The 16,122-nt window shown below is 42.1% G+C and overlaps 1 protein-coding gene across 5 annotated transcripts in view; it reads right to left on the reverse strand.

The window, feature by feature from the left end:
• Positions 1-4,841: 4,841 nt before the first annotated feature.
• col12a1a (collagen, type XII, alpha 1a) overlaps positions 4,842-16,122 on the reverse strand; it is a 54,090-nt gene continuing 42,809 nt past the window's right edge. For 4 of the 5 annotated variants that reach the window (XM_019887173.1, XM_019887172.1, XM_019887171.1 and 1 more), the window contains 15 exons: positions 14,482-14,634; positions 14,140-14,217; positions 13,672-13,758; positions 13,188-13,241; positions 12,756-12,851; positions 12,517-12,570; positions 11,726-11,779; positions 11,352-11,405; positions 9,792-9,863; positions 9,682-9,717; positions 9,539-9,605; positions 9,281-9,463; positions 8,975-9,052; positions 7,668-7,832; positions 4,842-5,636 (listed from right to left, as the gene is read on the reverse strand). In XM_019887173.1, the coding sequence (XP_019742732.1) occupies positions 5,488-5,636; positions 7,668-7,832; positions 8,975-9,052; positions 9,281-9,463; positions 9,539-9,605; positions 9,682-9,717; positions 9,792-9,863; positions 11,352-11,405; positions 11,726-11,779; positions 12,517-12,570; positions 12,756-12,851; positions 13,188-13,241; positions 13,672-13,758; positions 14,140-14,217; positions 14,482-14,634 (1,380 nt within the window). In that variant the 3' untranslated portion in view covers positions 4,842-5,487. Of the gene's footprint in view, positions 5,637-6,358; positions 6,688-7,667; positions 7,833-8,974; positions 9,053-9,280; positions 9,464-9,538; positions 9,606-9,681; positions 9,718-9,791; positions 9,864-11,351; positions 11,406-11,725; positions 11,780-12,516; positions 12,571-12,755; positions 12,852-13,187; positions 13,242-13,671; positions 13,759-14,139; positions 14,218-14,481; positions 14,635-16,122 lie in introns of those variants that run through there. The other variant, XM_019887174.1, reaches the window with a different exon arrangement.

The raw sequence follows: 16,122 nt of genomic DNA on the forward strand, positions 1-16,122 counted from the left end.
GGAAAAAGGAGACCGCAGAATTCTAGTGTATATAGTACATAGTTTATGTGTTCCCTAACAATGACACCAACTTTTAACATTAAATAATGCACTTCCAAGAACCTGGTTAATGTGGATTTACAGTGGAAGATCCAACATCAAACACCAGTCACTTTATGTTCCAAAGAAAAAGCATGACACGCTTAAGCAATTCATTACTGAGATGCACAAGCTAGCTGAATCCTTGCAAGATTTACCGAGATTTTGCATGACATGGCATGCGAGGCAACACTGGATTTTGGGGGGGGAACTTACTTTGGTGTTTTGAAAGTGTTCAGTTTGTCCAATTTTTCTTAGTAAGGAATGAACGCACATATCTCCATTGCTTCACCGCTTAATGTGGTTTGATGAGATTCTGTCAAAGAGTCCTCACAGAAGGGGGGGAAGCGAGATGAAAAGGACGTTCAGCTGTCCTAATATTTGTGTAGTGTCTCTCCAGCATATTGTTTCTCTGATTACGGTGACATACTGTCATGCGTTCCTGGATAAACCATGTCCATCCGATTGGACATGTCTCATGATGTTACACCATAAACTCTACCTTCCGTGTCCCACTAAACTGTTTTACTTTTGAGGTGTGCCAAAAAGAGAGTTGCTCATTATTACATCGTACATAGCATACTTTCTTGCCATTAATCCATTTGCCACGCTGCTAATCAGCGTGTGTGCCAGAGGTGATTGCTCTAAGACTGCAAGGGAACCTCAGCTTCCCCTAAAATGTCAAAAAGTAAGTGATCAAACATATGTGTGTACGTACATTTATGTGGACATGTCATTGAATAAATATGCGCTACAACGCGCTCAACTTTTGTTCCGAATCAGCTTCTTCTTCCTGGTTACGATGCGACTCTCTTCTCATTCATTCCCGCAGCTTCACCGTGCTTTAACCTGTTTGGACGCTGAGCGTCGACCGCACGGACGCTGGGCGTCGAGAGAGTTCAGAGTAGGTTGTCCCAATGCATTGAAACGAGATGAGTCATTGGATAAATGCTGGTTTTGTCCCACCCATTGGACGCTCAGTGTCTCTGGGAGTCTATGGACAGTGGCCGTTTATAGGCTGGCCCGGATGCTCAGCTTTTCTGCATGATGATTGGATGATCTGTCTGAGGCTGAATCTCTTTTTGATTGACAGCGAAATGAGCCAATCACCGAGCTTATGGTGAAGGCATCCTTTACATTTTTTTTGAAAAGGAACGGAGAGTAGAATTCACGTATAAATAAACGGACACGTTTTATGATGTAGGCCGAAATTGAGCTTCCCCTCCTTGACAGACCAGCATCCGCCACTGGTGTGTGCATACAGTAACCCGTGTGTGCGTATGTCTGAGAGCACTTGTGCACCTCTGTATGTCAAAAACCTCCTGCTGTGGAAGGTGACTATTGCAAGATGTTAGGTGTGGTACACTCTGTACCTATCATCATCCGGTTGCAAACTTGTATTTGGTGTGTGCACACATACATGTATGCCCGTGGCGTGTAGATCGAATGTTTGAATGGCAAATCTCGAACACCGATAGGGTATTTTTGTCCAGTTGTGGTATGAAGTTGAATCACACAAAGGACAACCAGTGTTTTGGCGAACTTCTGGCAAAATGTTCCAACATTTTCTGTTGCAAGCCTGATGATCAAGCGGTAGTTCACACCGTCATATGGGTAATGCGCATTAAATGATCGATTCGGTGCATCGCCGTCAGTAGAATGGTTCACTCATCTGACTTGCATCAAGGCAGGGTTACTTTGGCTCCCAGTTTGGTGTGCATGCCAGTCTGAATGGTTGTCTGTATTTTGGTGTGCCATGCAGGTAACTGGTGCGGTCGGCCTTTTGCCCCAAGTCCACCCCGCCCCACGCAACACTGAACAAGATTAAGTGGTAGAGAAAATGAATGGATAATTTGATGAGGTGAGATTTGTTGGAATCTACCGACTGGTTTGGTTCCACTTCCTTAAGAGTGAAGTCACATGCCGAACTCAGATGAATGGAAGAAAATGGATCGAGGAAAGGTAATTGTTGCCACGTGTGTTGGTGATGATTGGCTTGCGTATGAGTCGTATAAGTTATGCATCTCAGCGTAGCACTTTGAGATATGGCGCATGGATTATCTATATGGCATTGTACTCTCTCATCTGCAATTTGTGAGTTTGTTGTCACTCGTGTATGTATTTTGAAAGTGAAAGTCTGCCTGGGAGGCCTGTTTGGGTTACATGAATGTTGATTCAAGATACTGCATTGATATGAGACTATAGACCAGGGGTGTCAAACTCATTTCACATGGTGGGCCACATACGGCCTCGGTAGATGTCAAGTGGGCCGGACCATTAAAATGATACCATACTTTGCTATAAATAACCAAAACAATGTCTTTCCTTTGTTTTGGTATAAAGAAGCACAAGAACATTAGGAAAATGTTGAAATTTAATGAACATATCTTTTACAAAATATTTCATGAAGCATCTTACATTTCCTTCGACAAATGTGCAATTTACTTTTATCATTCACATATATGCATTGCAAATGATCCCACTGATTGTACAAACATTAACAAGTAATTGGTATTGAAAAATATAGTAATGCACTTTAAGATTAAACGAGATTCATAAAGAAAGGAAGTTTTAAACCATTTACACGTGCATATAAAATCTAAATGTAATCTTACAAACTAAGGAGAGTGCTATTAAATGTGTAAATGTGAGAGTGCTATTGATAGCGTCTGCTGTCATGGGTCTGTCACAGTGACGGACTGAGGCTGCTGTTGTCTTCTTCTCTGATCAAAACAGTGTCCCCTTGCGGATACTCAATGAATTGCACCTTATTAAAAATATTAATTCTGTCTTTAATGCATTTTTTTCACTTTTAAATTATCCTGCGGGCCTAATTGAACCTCCTTGTGGGCCGGTTCCGGCCCGCGGGCCGTATGTTTGACACCCCTGCTATAGACCCATGGAAGGCAGATTTTCCCGACTGTTATTTTCACGTCAGCCTCTTCTTTGTACGGCAAGTGTTTTCACAGGTTTTCTCCCTCCTGTGTTAGGTCTAATATGAACCAGCTGTACATACTCCTACCGTACTATACCTGCAAATGATACCAGCTACCAGGAATAATAGCCCTTTTACAAAGACCAAGTTCAGAGTTGCTAACTGGTCATGGCGATGATATTTCAAAGTGAGAAAATGACCAAACGGTCATTTTCTCATGAACGTTCTCTAATTTAAAATAAATTCACCATTGTTTTCTTCAAATAAGGCGTGAAAAAGAAACACTCAGTCAAACGTCATGAACTGGTAGCTGCCGACGACGCGCTTGCTCACAATGCCCTGAGCATCTGACAGTTCCTGGCTGAGAAGAAGAATATCGCCGCCCTGAAGCAAACTGTCCGCTCACTTGGACTGACTTTGTATCATTTATTTATTTTCCTTCTTTCCCAAGCTTAAGAGGATCGCCACGGTGACCTGTTCTGAAGTCACTTGACGACAGCAAGTTAGCCTTGATGACAGAGCGTCAGAGGATCCTGGAAGAATCTTTCCAGGGTTGCATGACGGTGTCACGTTGCGTACTAGGCAGAAAGAGAGAACTGCTTCGTACGCAACGGAGCGAACAAGAATAGGTGGATCCCCGAAATAGCAGGCACTGACAAGGTCTTGTCTAAACAAATAATATTTATTACAAACGAAAAAATACCGTCTTAAAGGACAACGGAAAACGCTGGTCAAAACGAGAACCAGGAAATAATGTTAAGTGAGAAAAGAAAGCGCTTGCAAAAAACGGCAAGGAAAAGATAAGACAATTTACGCGGAGCACTATGTGTTAAAGATAATCCCACTGGGATGACGAAGTAGCAGCGAAACAGCAATAGGGTACGAAATACGAAATACAAATGTGTGTATGGGCAATAGCAATGGCACGGCAAGCAATACTCCGGCAATGAGTTGACAGCCGGAGCGCCTAAATAAAGCAGGTGTAATCACAAACAAATGCGCAACAGGTGTGCAGGTGGCAGAGTGAGTGCCTGCCACCTGCTGTCGAATACGGGACGTGACAGACGGTGTGGTTGAGGCGGCTGGGAGAGTGTGTTAGACACCAGAGGGATTTCTTCGATGGGAAAAACTAATTTGGATGGATATCTGGAATCACACTGGTCTTGGAACATTTTTTCACACACCTCATATAATTCCGTGTTCCTTATAGGAAAGTTATCTTTCCAAGTCATTTCTCCAGTAAGGAATGAAGTTCAGTTTTTGTTCAAAAGTTTCATGTTCTCATCAGATAATACGCAAGTGATTTTGAGTCAGTGTTATGGGTGGTGACTTTGATACTCCGATACTCGATCCCATTCTTCATCGCGATCACAATTCGGGCTTATTGTCCTTTAATTTGGATAAACTGCATCACTTATTCTTTCCCTTGTGTATCTCACATTCCCTCCATTAGACATGGATGATGTGAGAAAATGTTTTTTCCAGGTTTGGTGTCGGCTCCAGCTCATTTCTGTGGCGGCCACATGAGATTCGCTAAAAAGACTGAAAGCTGCTCTGATGACTGTGAAGCAAGTCAGAACAGTTTGCACTATTTATTTTCATACTCCCGCTTCTCTTTTCTCGTTGCACTGACATGACCTGACATTTGGGGTGGCTAAATATGTCTTGGCTATCAAAATAAAGCATAGTTCTTAAGGCTTGAATGAACATGTTATGTCACTCAAAATGACAAGACTCATAACCATTAAACCTGAATAAGAGAACTCCCACTCGAGGAATTTGTTCTCCCATTTTACAGCAGAAGAAAAAAATCAGCTGACACAAAAGCTACATTTTCAGTAGTTTTATTGAAAAATGCCTCTTCGGTTTTTCAGAAATAAATAAAATAAGGCTGTTGGGGAATTCACAACATACGTGCAGTTAAAACATGAGAACAGCAATTCTTTGATCCATCGTCTTGCATCCAAATCCGACTGCATTGACTGAACACAAATATATTCCGACTGACAAATCTTCAGTAAATTATACAACACAAACATGCAAATGACACATCTGGTAGCACAAACAAAAACATTTGTCGAAAAAGTTTGGCTGTGTTGAATGTCCGACTGTTATTTGCTTTTATAGGCCATACAAAATACGATGCAGAACAAACCTTTATAGGCTAAAATTTAAAAAAACTTTTGAATCCCAAGGAATCTCTCCAACATCTTTACATAAAAAGACCGGCTGGTGGTTGACTTTCTGATTAGTGCATTCATCGCTGTAGTCAGATAATACAAGCAGGCATTAAAAGGAGCACAAAGCGTGCCGAGCGACCTTGTATTGCTAAGTTCTCATGTCAAAACAATATATGTTCAATATAACTATGGGTATCAAACCCATATACATATGTTCCGAATAGCACTTTATCCTCACATAAATGGATCATCCAATTTATGTAAATACTACGCTCTAAGAACTCCTCGTGGTAGCTATGATGCTAGTGTCTCTGTTTCGCCTCTTGGTAGCGATCGCTTTCTTCGCTGGTTTCGCGTGTAACCTGATGATTGTACTGTCTCAATCGCTCCAGCGGGCTCCACGGGTAAAGACGCTACCTCCGGTTCAGGCTGGTAGTTGTTGGCTATAGAAAATATGCGGCCAAATCAAAGAAAAGCTGCACAATTTCAAATTGTATTGCACATCGTTTGTTTTTTTTTTCTCCCCTAAAATGCCCCGTGTTACACTTTTGCTTTAACACAAAGGAGTATTCGCCTCATAGAAAAGAACAGAAAAAAAAGATACTATAAGAATAAAGTAAAAATAGGACAAGAAAAAAAATGCAATATGTGAGAAAAATGTTGCAATTTGTGAGAATAAAGTCATAATTTTAGTTTATTTTTTTTGTTTTGCAGGAATAAAATTGTAAAATGACCAACAAATTTCGCTGTTGAGGAAATTGTCAAGTTCCACTTTCTTCAGTTTAAGAACAATGAAGTGGTCAACTTTATTCCTGTATGATAAATACTTTTAATCCTTTTCTTATATATCACTTCTCCTACCATTATGACTTTATTCTTACCTCAAGCCCTTTCATAATAAAGATAAAAAAAAAAAAAAGACAAATACAACAACTGCGCTCCACCAAACTGGCAAGAGAGCAACACTGAGCACCCATTTGTCCAACATACACACAAATAAAAAGATAATGGTTAAAAATACAAATGGAACATGCTTCAGTCTGGTCACTTTGTAAACAGAGGTTATTGTCGGTGTAAGTAAGTTAGCGAGGCGGTTATAAGGCACAAGCTCGGTACAGACGTTAACTTGGATTTAGTGAAGTGTCCGGGATCATACATCATTTACATTAGTTTTTTTGTTTGTTTTTTTTTATTTATTTACAGTCTCACCTCTACACGTACACAGTTATGAAATCCTCTTTGTTAGTACGTAGTTGTGTTGGGCGGTGTTTGTACATGCTCCTTCCTCGGTAGGAATGCTCTGTCTCTGTTTTTGTTTTCCCAGCGGTTTTGTGGTTCAAGATGCAAACAGGCCAGCAGGTTGCCATCAGGGGTAGCTTATAGCTGTGAGATGATGTTAGTGCCAGTCCACTTCCATTCTGGTTTTTGGCTTTTTGTCATGTTTGTTTTAATGTTCATTAGTCATGTCCACGGTGCTTATCCTTTATTAATGCCCTGTAACAAATGGGCAAAGGTCTCAGAAACAGCACTTCAAACTTAAAAACTGCATAGTAGACTCAGAGAATTTACTATGCCAAACCTGCAAATATTCAAATGGGGTAAGTTGTCGCTGTGGGACAAAAAAATAAAGGGACTATCCCATGTGCAAGGAATCATACACTGCTAGCTAGTGTGATCTACATGCATGTCTTAAATAGAACTTCAAACAAATGCAGATGGTGGAAAGTGGTGAGTTCCAACTGACCGATCGCTAAACACTTCCCAGTTGGGACTGTCCAATCCAGGTTTGGCTGAGCACAGCTGGCTTATTATAATTGGGATTCAAGGATTGCACATGGGCCTTGAGTGAAAGTGAAACGAAGGATTCCAAGTTGGCAATCATGAAGATAGTTAGTGAAGTTAGCTTCCATGTGAGGAAGTCCATGTTTTTCTACCTCCGTCCAACATCGTTGAATGGACCCATTGTTCGCAGAACAGTGAAACCTCAAACGGCAAATGCTCCGCAAGTTGTACAATTTGGAATTTGACCAAAATTTTAGCACCGCATCAAAGACAGCAAAAATGAAAAGTGCCATGATAAATATAGAAACCTATTTTGGAACAGCAGATAACTCCTCTTTACGCGTAACCTTAATGTCCAAAATGTTACCTACACTTGGACCTGGAAGCGATTATTTCTATTTTCATTAGTTCCGAAAAAAAACATTGCTTTTAAAATGCAAATGCATTGGAGGTTGACCAGAATCCCGGATAGAATAATGTCCAAACTCCGAGGTTTCACTGAATGGTAATAATTCAACAATTTAGGGGACAGAGTTTAGTGACTGGTCAGTTTTCTTACATGAATGTTTTGTTTTTCCACTACCTCGGAACATGCATGTTTCTAAATGTTATCATAGCAAGTAGTGCACTGGGTTGCGTGAAATTAGTGTGCTATCTCATGGCATGCAGGACCGAGACATTTTCAGCCTTACCTGGATATCCGTTGTAAGGGATGCCAACACACTGAGAGGAGTCGCAGTATCCTTGGGGTCCTGGTGGTCCCCTCACACCTGGATTACCATTACGGCCTGGAGGGCCACGGGGCCCCGAAGAGCCAGTGGGCCCCGGGGGTCCCGTTCTTGACTCTCCTTGTGGTCCTGAAAAGAGAGGAGAAAAGGCTGTTTAGGAGGGGGTGGGCACACAAGACATCGCTTGTAAATATTGACTGGAAACGGTTGGCAGGCCTGTTGTTTCACAATTTCAGTTGCTTAATTAGAAAGATGACAATCGCCCCTCTGTAAAACAAAAAAAAAAAGCTGTGTAGAACTTTGTGGCGGTACCCGTCCTACTCACCCACCCCGCTTCCCCCAAGCTCCATCTGTCTAGACAGTGAGAACTCAGCATGGAATTTTCCCCTTCACTCTCTCTCTGCCTTAAGTGAACCCATGTGTTGTCAACCAAGTCACCAAGGAAAGCTCATTGTGCAACAATCTGATTCTATCTCCTTCATACACACACCCACACGCACACACGTGAAAATGCGCACACGCACGCACACTTTGACACACTCATATTGGATTGAGTCATCAGAGTGGACTTCCTCCCACAGGCCTTCGGTTGTGTCTCACATCATTCAGCATTTTGGTCTTGTGAGGCCGGATTCAAGTGAGCACATGGTTTACAAATGTCTTCCTCTGACCAAGAGGAAGTCTTAAGAAGCGATGAGCTATTTAGACTATTTCTGTTGCGATGACACTAGCTGTAGCGTTACACCGAAGACATCGTGACTCGACAGGTAATCTGGAAGTGTATCGTGACCACGACTGACATCTGGAACTTGTGAAAAATGTATAGACAAATTAAATGCATGCTATGGTATGTCATATTTCAGATGTGCACAATGTTTGGAAAAGCACATAAATCCAACGGAAGGGTTCAGGAAGATCACTGGTGTTTTTCAAAGATTTTATGTGATGCAGATGCCCCAACCAAGGTGCCTGCGGCAGAGACATTTTTGATGAAAAATCTTTGCTTTTTTTTTTTTTTTTCTGCAAAGGCATTTTAATTTCACAAAATTGGACTTTGTCCCTGTGTTCAAAAACTGCATGAAAAGACAAATGTAGCAAACTGTGCCAGTGGTATTTACAGTCGTACGACTGTAGCGGTCTGTCTGCAGCTGCCACGGAGGAGATGTTAAACAGAGAACGTACACGCTTATGTTCTCTGCCTCATCGAGCGGAAGATTCAACAATGAAGGCCATTGTCAGACCGAAGAGAGAGGAACGAGAGAGAGTCTTACCTGGTGGTCCAGTTGAACCTCTTTGTCCTCTGACACCTGTGCCTGGAGCTCCTCTCTCTCCCTTCTCACCTGGTGAACCTACACAAATAAACCAGTGAAATCAGTTTTGGAATGCTGAAACATTAGTGGAGGGAGAAAAAAATTAAAAACGCATCCTGTAATGAGCTGAAATTTAAAGCTCATAAAGAAAAATAGTTAAGTTGAACCATATGCAGACTACACCGGGTTGCTATGTAGCCACAATTAGCATGACCTTAAACTCAACTTTTAAAAAGCGAGTCCAAAAAAAAAAAAACCTCAGAGTACCTCTTTCTCCTTGACTTCCAGGTAAACCGGGACCTCCCGGGAAGCCGGGTCGTCCAGATTGTCCGGGTTCTCCACGGGATCCCGGTTCGCCGGCTGGGCCAGGTGGACCGGGTGGCCCTGGATTGTTGCTACGGTAGCCAGATGGAATCTGGTTGAGCATCTGGTCGATTCTGCTCATCTGACCTGGAACAAATAACAACACATGTTAAAAGTGGGATGATCAAAGTGGAAAATAATAGGGTGAAGAATTTTGCTCACTGTTCACAAGCTGTTCGCAAACTTGTCTCGCAATGGAACGCATCATGTTTTGGGATGCAAAGTCACCCTGGAAGCACAAAGTTTGATTCAATCAAAGTGACGGTGGTGATAGTGAATGACTGATTCGATGAAAGCGCACATACCCTCTCGCCCTTTTCTCCCTTAATGCCAACGGGTCCCTGTTAATGAGAGGAACATCACGTTAACTCATGGACCGAAAAGCATGTGACGCGTTTCTATCATTAACACTTACTTGGCGTCCTGGGTCTCCTGATTTTCCTGGTTTCCCTGTAACTCCTGGTGCACCTGGAGTGCCGGGACTTCCCTGAAGCGGGGACAAAGAAAACAGCGATGCATCATGAAAGAAAATTCAACTGAATCACCAAAAAGGTAACAGTATTAAATAGAGGAGGGGGAGACTTAAGTCACATGACGTGACTCGAGACAGACTTCAAACGCCCATTTTCGCGCTTTGCCTGGGTTAAATCGATCCAAATCTTAAATTGAATTTCACTTGCCATTCCATTTATAGTTAAAAATCTACATTTTCAACGTACCGGGAGTATTCCACGTTCTTTTAAAAACAAGTATTTTTGTGTGTCATTCAAGCAACCTGGCAACCCACTGCAATGCTATATCATGTATGTGCAGACACCGAAAACGTGCAATTTTGTACTAGGAAAGGAGCTCCAAAGAACATTAAATATGGATTATAAGATTATGTTTGTGGGGAAATCTGAAAATAAGAACAGCACAATGTAAGGCTAGCAGATATGACAAACAACAATGACTACACTAACTGCATCCGTCACGAAGAAACTGATACAAGCAAGCTATGTTAGAACAAGACAAGATAATATAGCTTCACGGTTCAGCTCACTGATAGCTGGTCAACCCTAAAGTGATAACAAACAATAAAGTGAAAAAACGAGAGGGGTTTGTGATAATTCCAAAACGATGCAATTCTGAATGCGTCATGCATGACTTTTTTGCTGTGATCTGTCTGCACGTAAGCCATATTTGATGTGGCAAATCTACCTGTGTGCAAGTAAACGGACTGAACTTAAGAGACAACCTGCACAGTGTTCAAAGTGAATGCCTCTTATTCACCAATTCACACCACTCACATTCATATACGTGTATACTTCTACATAAGATGTCAATGTTTATCATCACAGTAGCATTAGATGCATTAGTAGTGGTTAAAAATTCATGCAAACATGAGGGAAAAAAAACAACGCACTTATTTTTCTAAATGATAAACATGTAATTGTTTTATTGCGAAACACTTGACTTTTATCGGTGCCAATATTTTTTTTTATATACATAAAAAACATTTTATCATCACTCCAATTCTGTTGTGACTCAGCACAGTTGTATGACTTGACTTATGAGTTGCTTAATGTGGCTTGAAATTTAGCGGGGCCTCAACTTGCTTTAGTTTTGCCACAGCATCTTTGTTCTTGCTTGAAGATGTAAAGGTTACCCCTTGAGACTTGTGATTTGCACATACTGGACGTGCTAAGGGCCCAAAGCAGAGATGGAAATGTCAAAACATCCTCTCGTAATAGTACTCATGACATCTACTGTTTGTAATCATTTATTTATTGTATGTTGGCATGACGCCTGTCCTCTGCAGGGCTGGATTAATTGCATTCAGACATTCCCTAACCACAGTGAAAAGAAATGGGCCGACGCATTCGGCAACTTTTTGGCAAAAGAGACACGAAGAGATGACAGTAGACAAGCAATGGTTACACATCAATCAGGATTTTTGTTTTAAGTGCTTGCATTTAATGGAACACACACTTACCATTGGCCCTGGTGGGCCTCTGGGTCCAGATGCTCCATCCTTTCCTGGTGGACCCTGGACAGAAACAACAAACAATCATACATGGGCTACAACACACTGGGGACACTCCCCGTGCAATACATCAGTGTCATGACTTTGTATTGCTTTCAGTCTTTAGTCTGCCTTGCACAATTACTTTTTGTCCAAATTCGCACCTTGAGTATTGTTGCTGACACTGGTTAGAACATGCTGTGTAAGCGCACTCTAACACCATTTTGGTCTGCACAGTGGGTTCACTAAGTGGCTAATTATCTTCAAACAAAATAAGAGAATGTTGCATCTATTTGTGACCACACTAAGACCTCACATTAAGCGAGTCTGGAGGTCTACCTTACCCGCGCTCCGCTTGGGCCAATGGCGCCCAGAGGACCTCGTGGTCCAGGACGACCCTGGGAGAAAAAGCAGACACAGTCAATCGATGTGCAGTGATCAGGAACAACCTATTCAAACAGTTACCAAATAGCTCTGCTTAAATGTACTATAAAGATAAAAAAAAAAATAATCATGCCTTTCTCAGTTATTATGCCAAAGTCAACATACTAAGTTCAGGCTCAATGCCGTTGATATATGATATCCATAAGAACATGCACATTAATGATGGTACATACTGGAATCTCGAAAAACCACTTCATTCTTTTTAACCGCAGTTGAATCATGAGAATTGGCTCAACAACCTCCCAATTCCAATCTAGTCTGAGTTAGGTGCCGCTGCACTATATTTCAATCGAAATCTCCTCATGGAAGTGACTTGAACTGAACTGGTAAAAGTAGATCACAAAAACTCAATGTTAAGTTTCAGAATTTCAACACGCAGTTTTTAACAAAGTCACTATTATCTTCATTTCAAGGCTGGGAAAAGAACATGTTCTATTCCCGTTTTTCCTGTTTGGTAACCTGAGTCCACACTTAATAATTTAACTGCATCACCGGTCTGCCGTTTGTCAATCATTGAGGCCCTTTGAGAGTGTGCGTGTCCCTGAGGATGAAGGGTAATCTTCCCACTCCTGAGTGTGGTTTCCCTACATGCCGCGTCAACTGAATTCAGGCTCCAGAAGCGGCAATTCTCTCGACGAATAACCTCTTACTTCCTGTTCATAAACCGCGAGAAGAAAGCGGGAGTCCTTACTTGCAGGCCAGCTAGGCCAGAGTCTCCACGATCTCCCTTTGGTCCGGGGCGACCCTGAATGTGGAGCAGAAAAATACGTATTTCCTCACTCTTGCTTTATCTATATACAGTACTGTATATCCCAACCACCGATGATCGTGGAGGGAAATATTCCAGCCAATCAAGAATTTGACCACATTTTTCTCTTTGCTGTGACTGATAATGAAGGCTATTTAACTTTGTGGTGTACATGAACTTACAGGTGATCCAGGGAGAGAAAGTCCATTAGGACCTTGAGGACCGGGTGGTCCCATGGGGCCGACACGTCCTGGATCACCGCGTGCACCCACTGGACCCTGCCGAGATGGAGAACATAACCCAAAACTTTTAAAAGAAGACAACCCGCACACTGACTTTATCAGTTTGTGGTTGAAGAATATTTGAGATCCTCGACTGCGATTAGACGAAGCTGAATGAGAATAAGCAGCCACAGTGAGTATGAACGAAATTCAGATGTTGCTCCTTCTGTTGCTGTGATTGAACATATTGTTGCAGCACACTCGTAAATGCTTCTGGAAAACCACAGCAATGAGATTTGGTGTTCCAAGTCTGGGAATTGTCTTCAACCCTCACGGATGAAATGACAGTTAAAACAGTACAAGATGTTAAAAGTGAAGAGAGGTTTTGCTCACAGGTTTGCCTGGGTCGCCTCGATCTCCTCGTGGTCCCTTAGATCCCGGGCCACCCTAGAAAGGCAAGCAATGAAAAAGACACACAGTGTGAGTGCAACAACGGGAGTCGAGCCCAACAGCCCCAAAATGCAATCCTCGCACGAGATGAGTGTGGGGTTATGAGCGCACATTATCCAGTCGTTTTTCCAACAGGCATTTATCTTTTGACGTTACCCCCTAAACCCACGTTTCATTGCATGTGACTGGCCTCATGCTCAATTGCTCTGCTCAGGAAAAGAAAATATCTCCTGAGGCGAGGGACATCCTGGAGATCAAACTGTATTGCAGGCAAATGTCAAGCTGCTCTTTATACTCGCACCATCATAAGATGCTATGGCATTGTCATCATTGCCGTAACATGTTTGACATATGAGAGAAGTATTTTATCAGCGGGAGGAAAAGCTGAAGACAGGTCGGAGGAAAGTAGGATGTGAAGTGACTTTACCGAAGGACCGGGAGGCCCCTGGGGGCCGATGCTATCCTGTGTACATGTGCAGGAGTGGGGGAGGGCCGGGCACTTTGCCTCATCTCGCTGGAAGCAAAAGGAAAGGGATTAGATGAGGGCGGATAACACCAGCAATTCGCGGTCAAAAAAACTTACGGATGCCATCGGGATTGTTTCAAACTAATAGAAATGAGGGAATTATCGTTCAGTAAACGTGTGTGCATACTCCTTGTATGAGCGGCAGAATCTTCAGAAATGTGTTTCACTGCCAGATCGATCATGATTGCAGGAAGCATTCATTTCCATATTACTCGATGTCAAAAGTGTCTTTTTTCGTCACCGTTTTCGGTCGTGTTCTGAATTTGATTTGACAAACATTTTCTGAAAAAGTAGTCCTCCACGCTTGTGTAGTTCCAACCATTGAATGATGATGTTATTGAACAGCACTGTTTTTCAAAGGAGACTTACTGTGGCGGGCAGGTCGCAGCATTTGTCTCGGCTGATCCAGCTCAAGCTGCAGATAATATCGAACATCTGGAGCTGGAACTAAATAGCGGTGGACAAAAACATCGAAGGTGTTAAAAATGGCTTCCATACATGATGACAATGCACAGTGTTAACAAGACAGCGGAATTCTGGAAACCTAGCTCTTTTTTTTCTTTTCTTTTTTTTTTTTTTTTTTTTTACTGTGCATAGACACAGAATGGAATTCTTTCAAAGAATTCATTTTTTATTAGTTGTTCACCGAAGTCGTGAAAAGAAATGAGATGCTCTTGCACACGTGCTTTGTGCAAATCTTGTTTCACTTACTGTTGCAGTCTGGCTCCTTCCAGAGCGGGCCATCTTGCCAAGCACTTCGTATCCCTCCAATGTGATGTTGCTGGCCTCCTTGATGGGCCTCTCTCCCACCTCTTGGCAGTCCAAGTTGAGCCTGACTTTCTCTGGGGAGATGGTGATGTGGAGCTGTAAGAAGAAGAAGGAGAAGTAGATGATGGACAGGTGGTGCATAGTTATATAACATATGACCGTCTTTTCCAAATTTTGAAGCTGCTAAACTTGCAGCCATGCTATTATTCGATAATGCTTTGCGCTTTTGAAAATATGGCTTTGACATTCACTTTTGGATTTGTCTGGGGTCTGACTGACCTTTTAAATGTGAAGGAAATGAGGAATTAAGGAAAAGTGCAGCCTTACAGAGAAGAAAAACCTCACTGAACCTTTCTCAACCCTTTTGGATTAAGCTTCTAAAGACGTGCATACTTTAGTCCACACAATTACTTCTTTCAGGAAAGTGTTTAGACTTTCCAAAATTGCGCTGATTACGCACTTCCATATTACCATTCAGTGGTTCCTGATTCTTTACACAACTCCTGTTTGATCTCGTTTGCTGATGAATGGATAGACAGAAGGAAATGTACACCAGTTGACAGCAGCCTGCAGTGGTAAAACTGCAAAGTTTGTATAACAATACAGAATGACTTCGGTGTCAGATTGTGTCCAGAGAGCCTCGCTTGACATCACGAAACCATATCATTTGTGGCATACCGAGCTTTCATTTGACCAGAGCACATTTTCCCCTGCTCAGTGGTTAGACGAGCTTTTTGTTATGTTTCAATAAGCAAGTCACTATTCCTCTCCACAAAACTTGAACAACCACGGGCTTGACCAGAGTTCTTGGAAGCTAAACTCATACTTCCTTAGTCACTGGGCCTTGGGTGGACTAGACTATGACACTCATATCTTGAGGGTGACATTGTTTGAGCCGAAATGTTCATACAAAATACATCTGTTCGACTACTGTGTCTACACCACTGACAAATCGTGACGGCTTTCCTGTAAGTCGACTTCAGCTTTGCGTATAGTTCAACCTTTCACACTTAGTATGTGAATGGAGTGAGACAAAATCAACATTAGTATTCCTATTTCGTGGTGTGCCATTGGCTTAATGAAGGTTGGGAAACAAACAGAATTGGTGGTACTCCAGTGAAACATCGTCATTGTGTTGACCCAAATGTACGCTCCTGTGAACACCTCACATGCATATGATCACATGCTCAAATTTCAGGCTGATCTTGTACTTTCCAGGATTTCTATCAGAATTTCTTTTGTTACTCTTGGCATGCCCCAATTCTGAACCTATAGTTGTAAAATGTATCCAACAATTAAGTTTGACTTAAAGGTTAATTCCGGTAGACAGTTATTTATTTATTTATTTTCAAAACAAGCCCCAGTTGGGCTAATTATTCATGTTGTGGAAGGTTCTCTTGTGTGATCTCTTTAGATGATACAACACAAGGCAAGACATGGTGTTTTCTTCAGTCATTAAGTCTTCTTGCGTGAGTCATGAAAAGGATCGGATCTTCACATTCAAACCAGATTAGATGGAACCGCAAGGTAAGACAAACCCATCTAAGTGCTTTGTCTTTTTTTAGGGGGGCGGGGGGGGGGGGG

The sequence above is a fragment of the Hippocampus comes genome, unplaced genomic scaffold (genome assembly GCF_001891065.2).
Source record: "Hippocampus comes isolate QL1 unplaced genomic scaffold, H_comes_QL1_v1.1 scaffold176, whole genome shotgun sequence".
Lineage (NCBI taxonomy): Eukaryota > Metazoa > Chordata > Actinopteri > Syngnathiformes > Syngnathidae > Hippocampus > Hippocampus comes.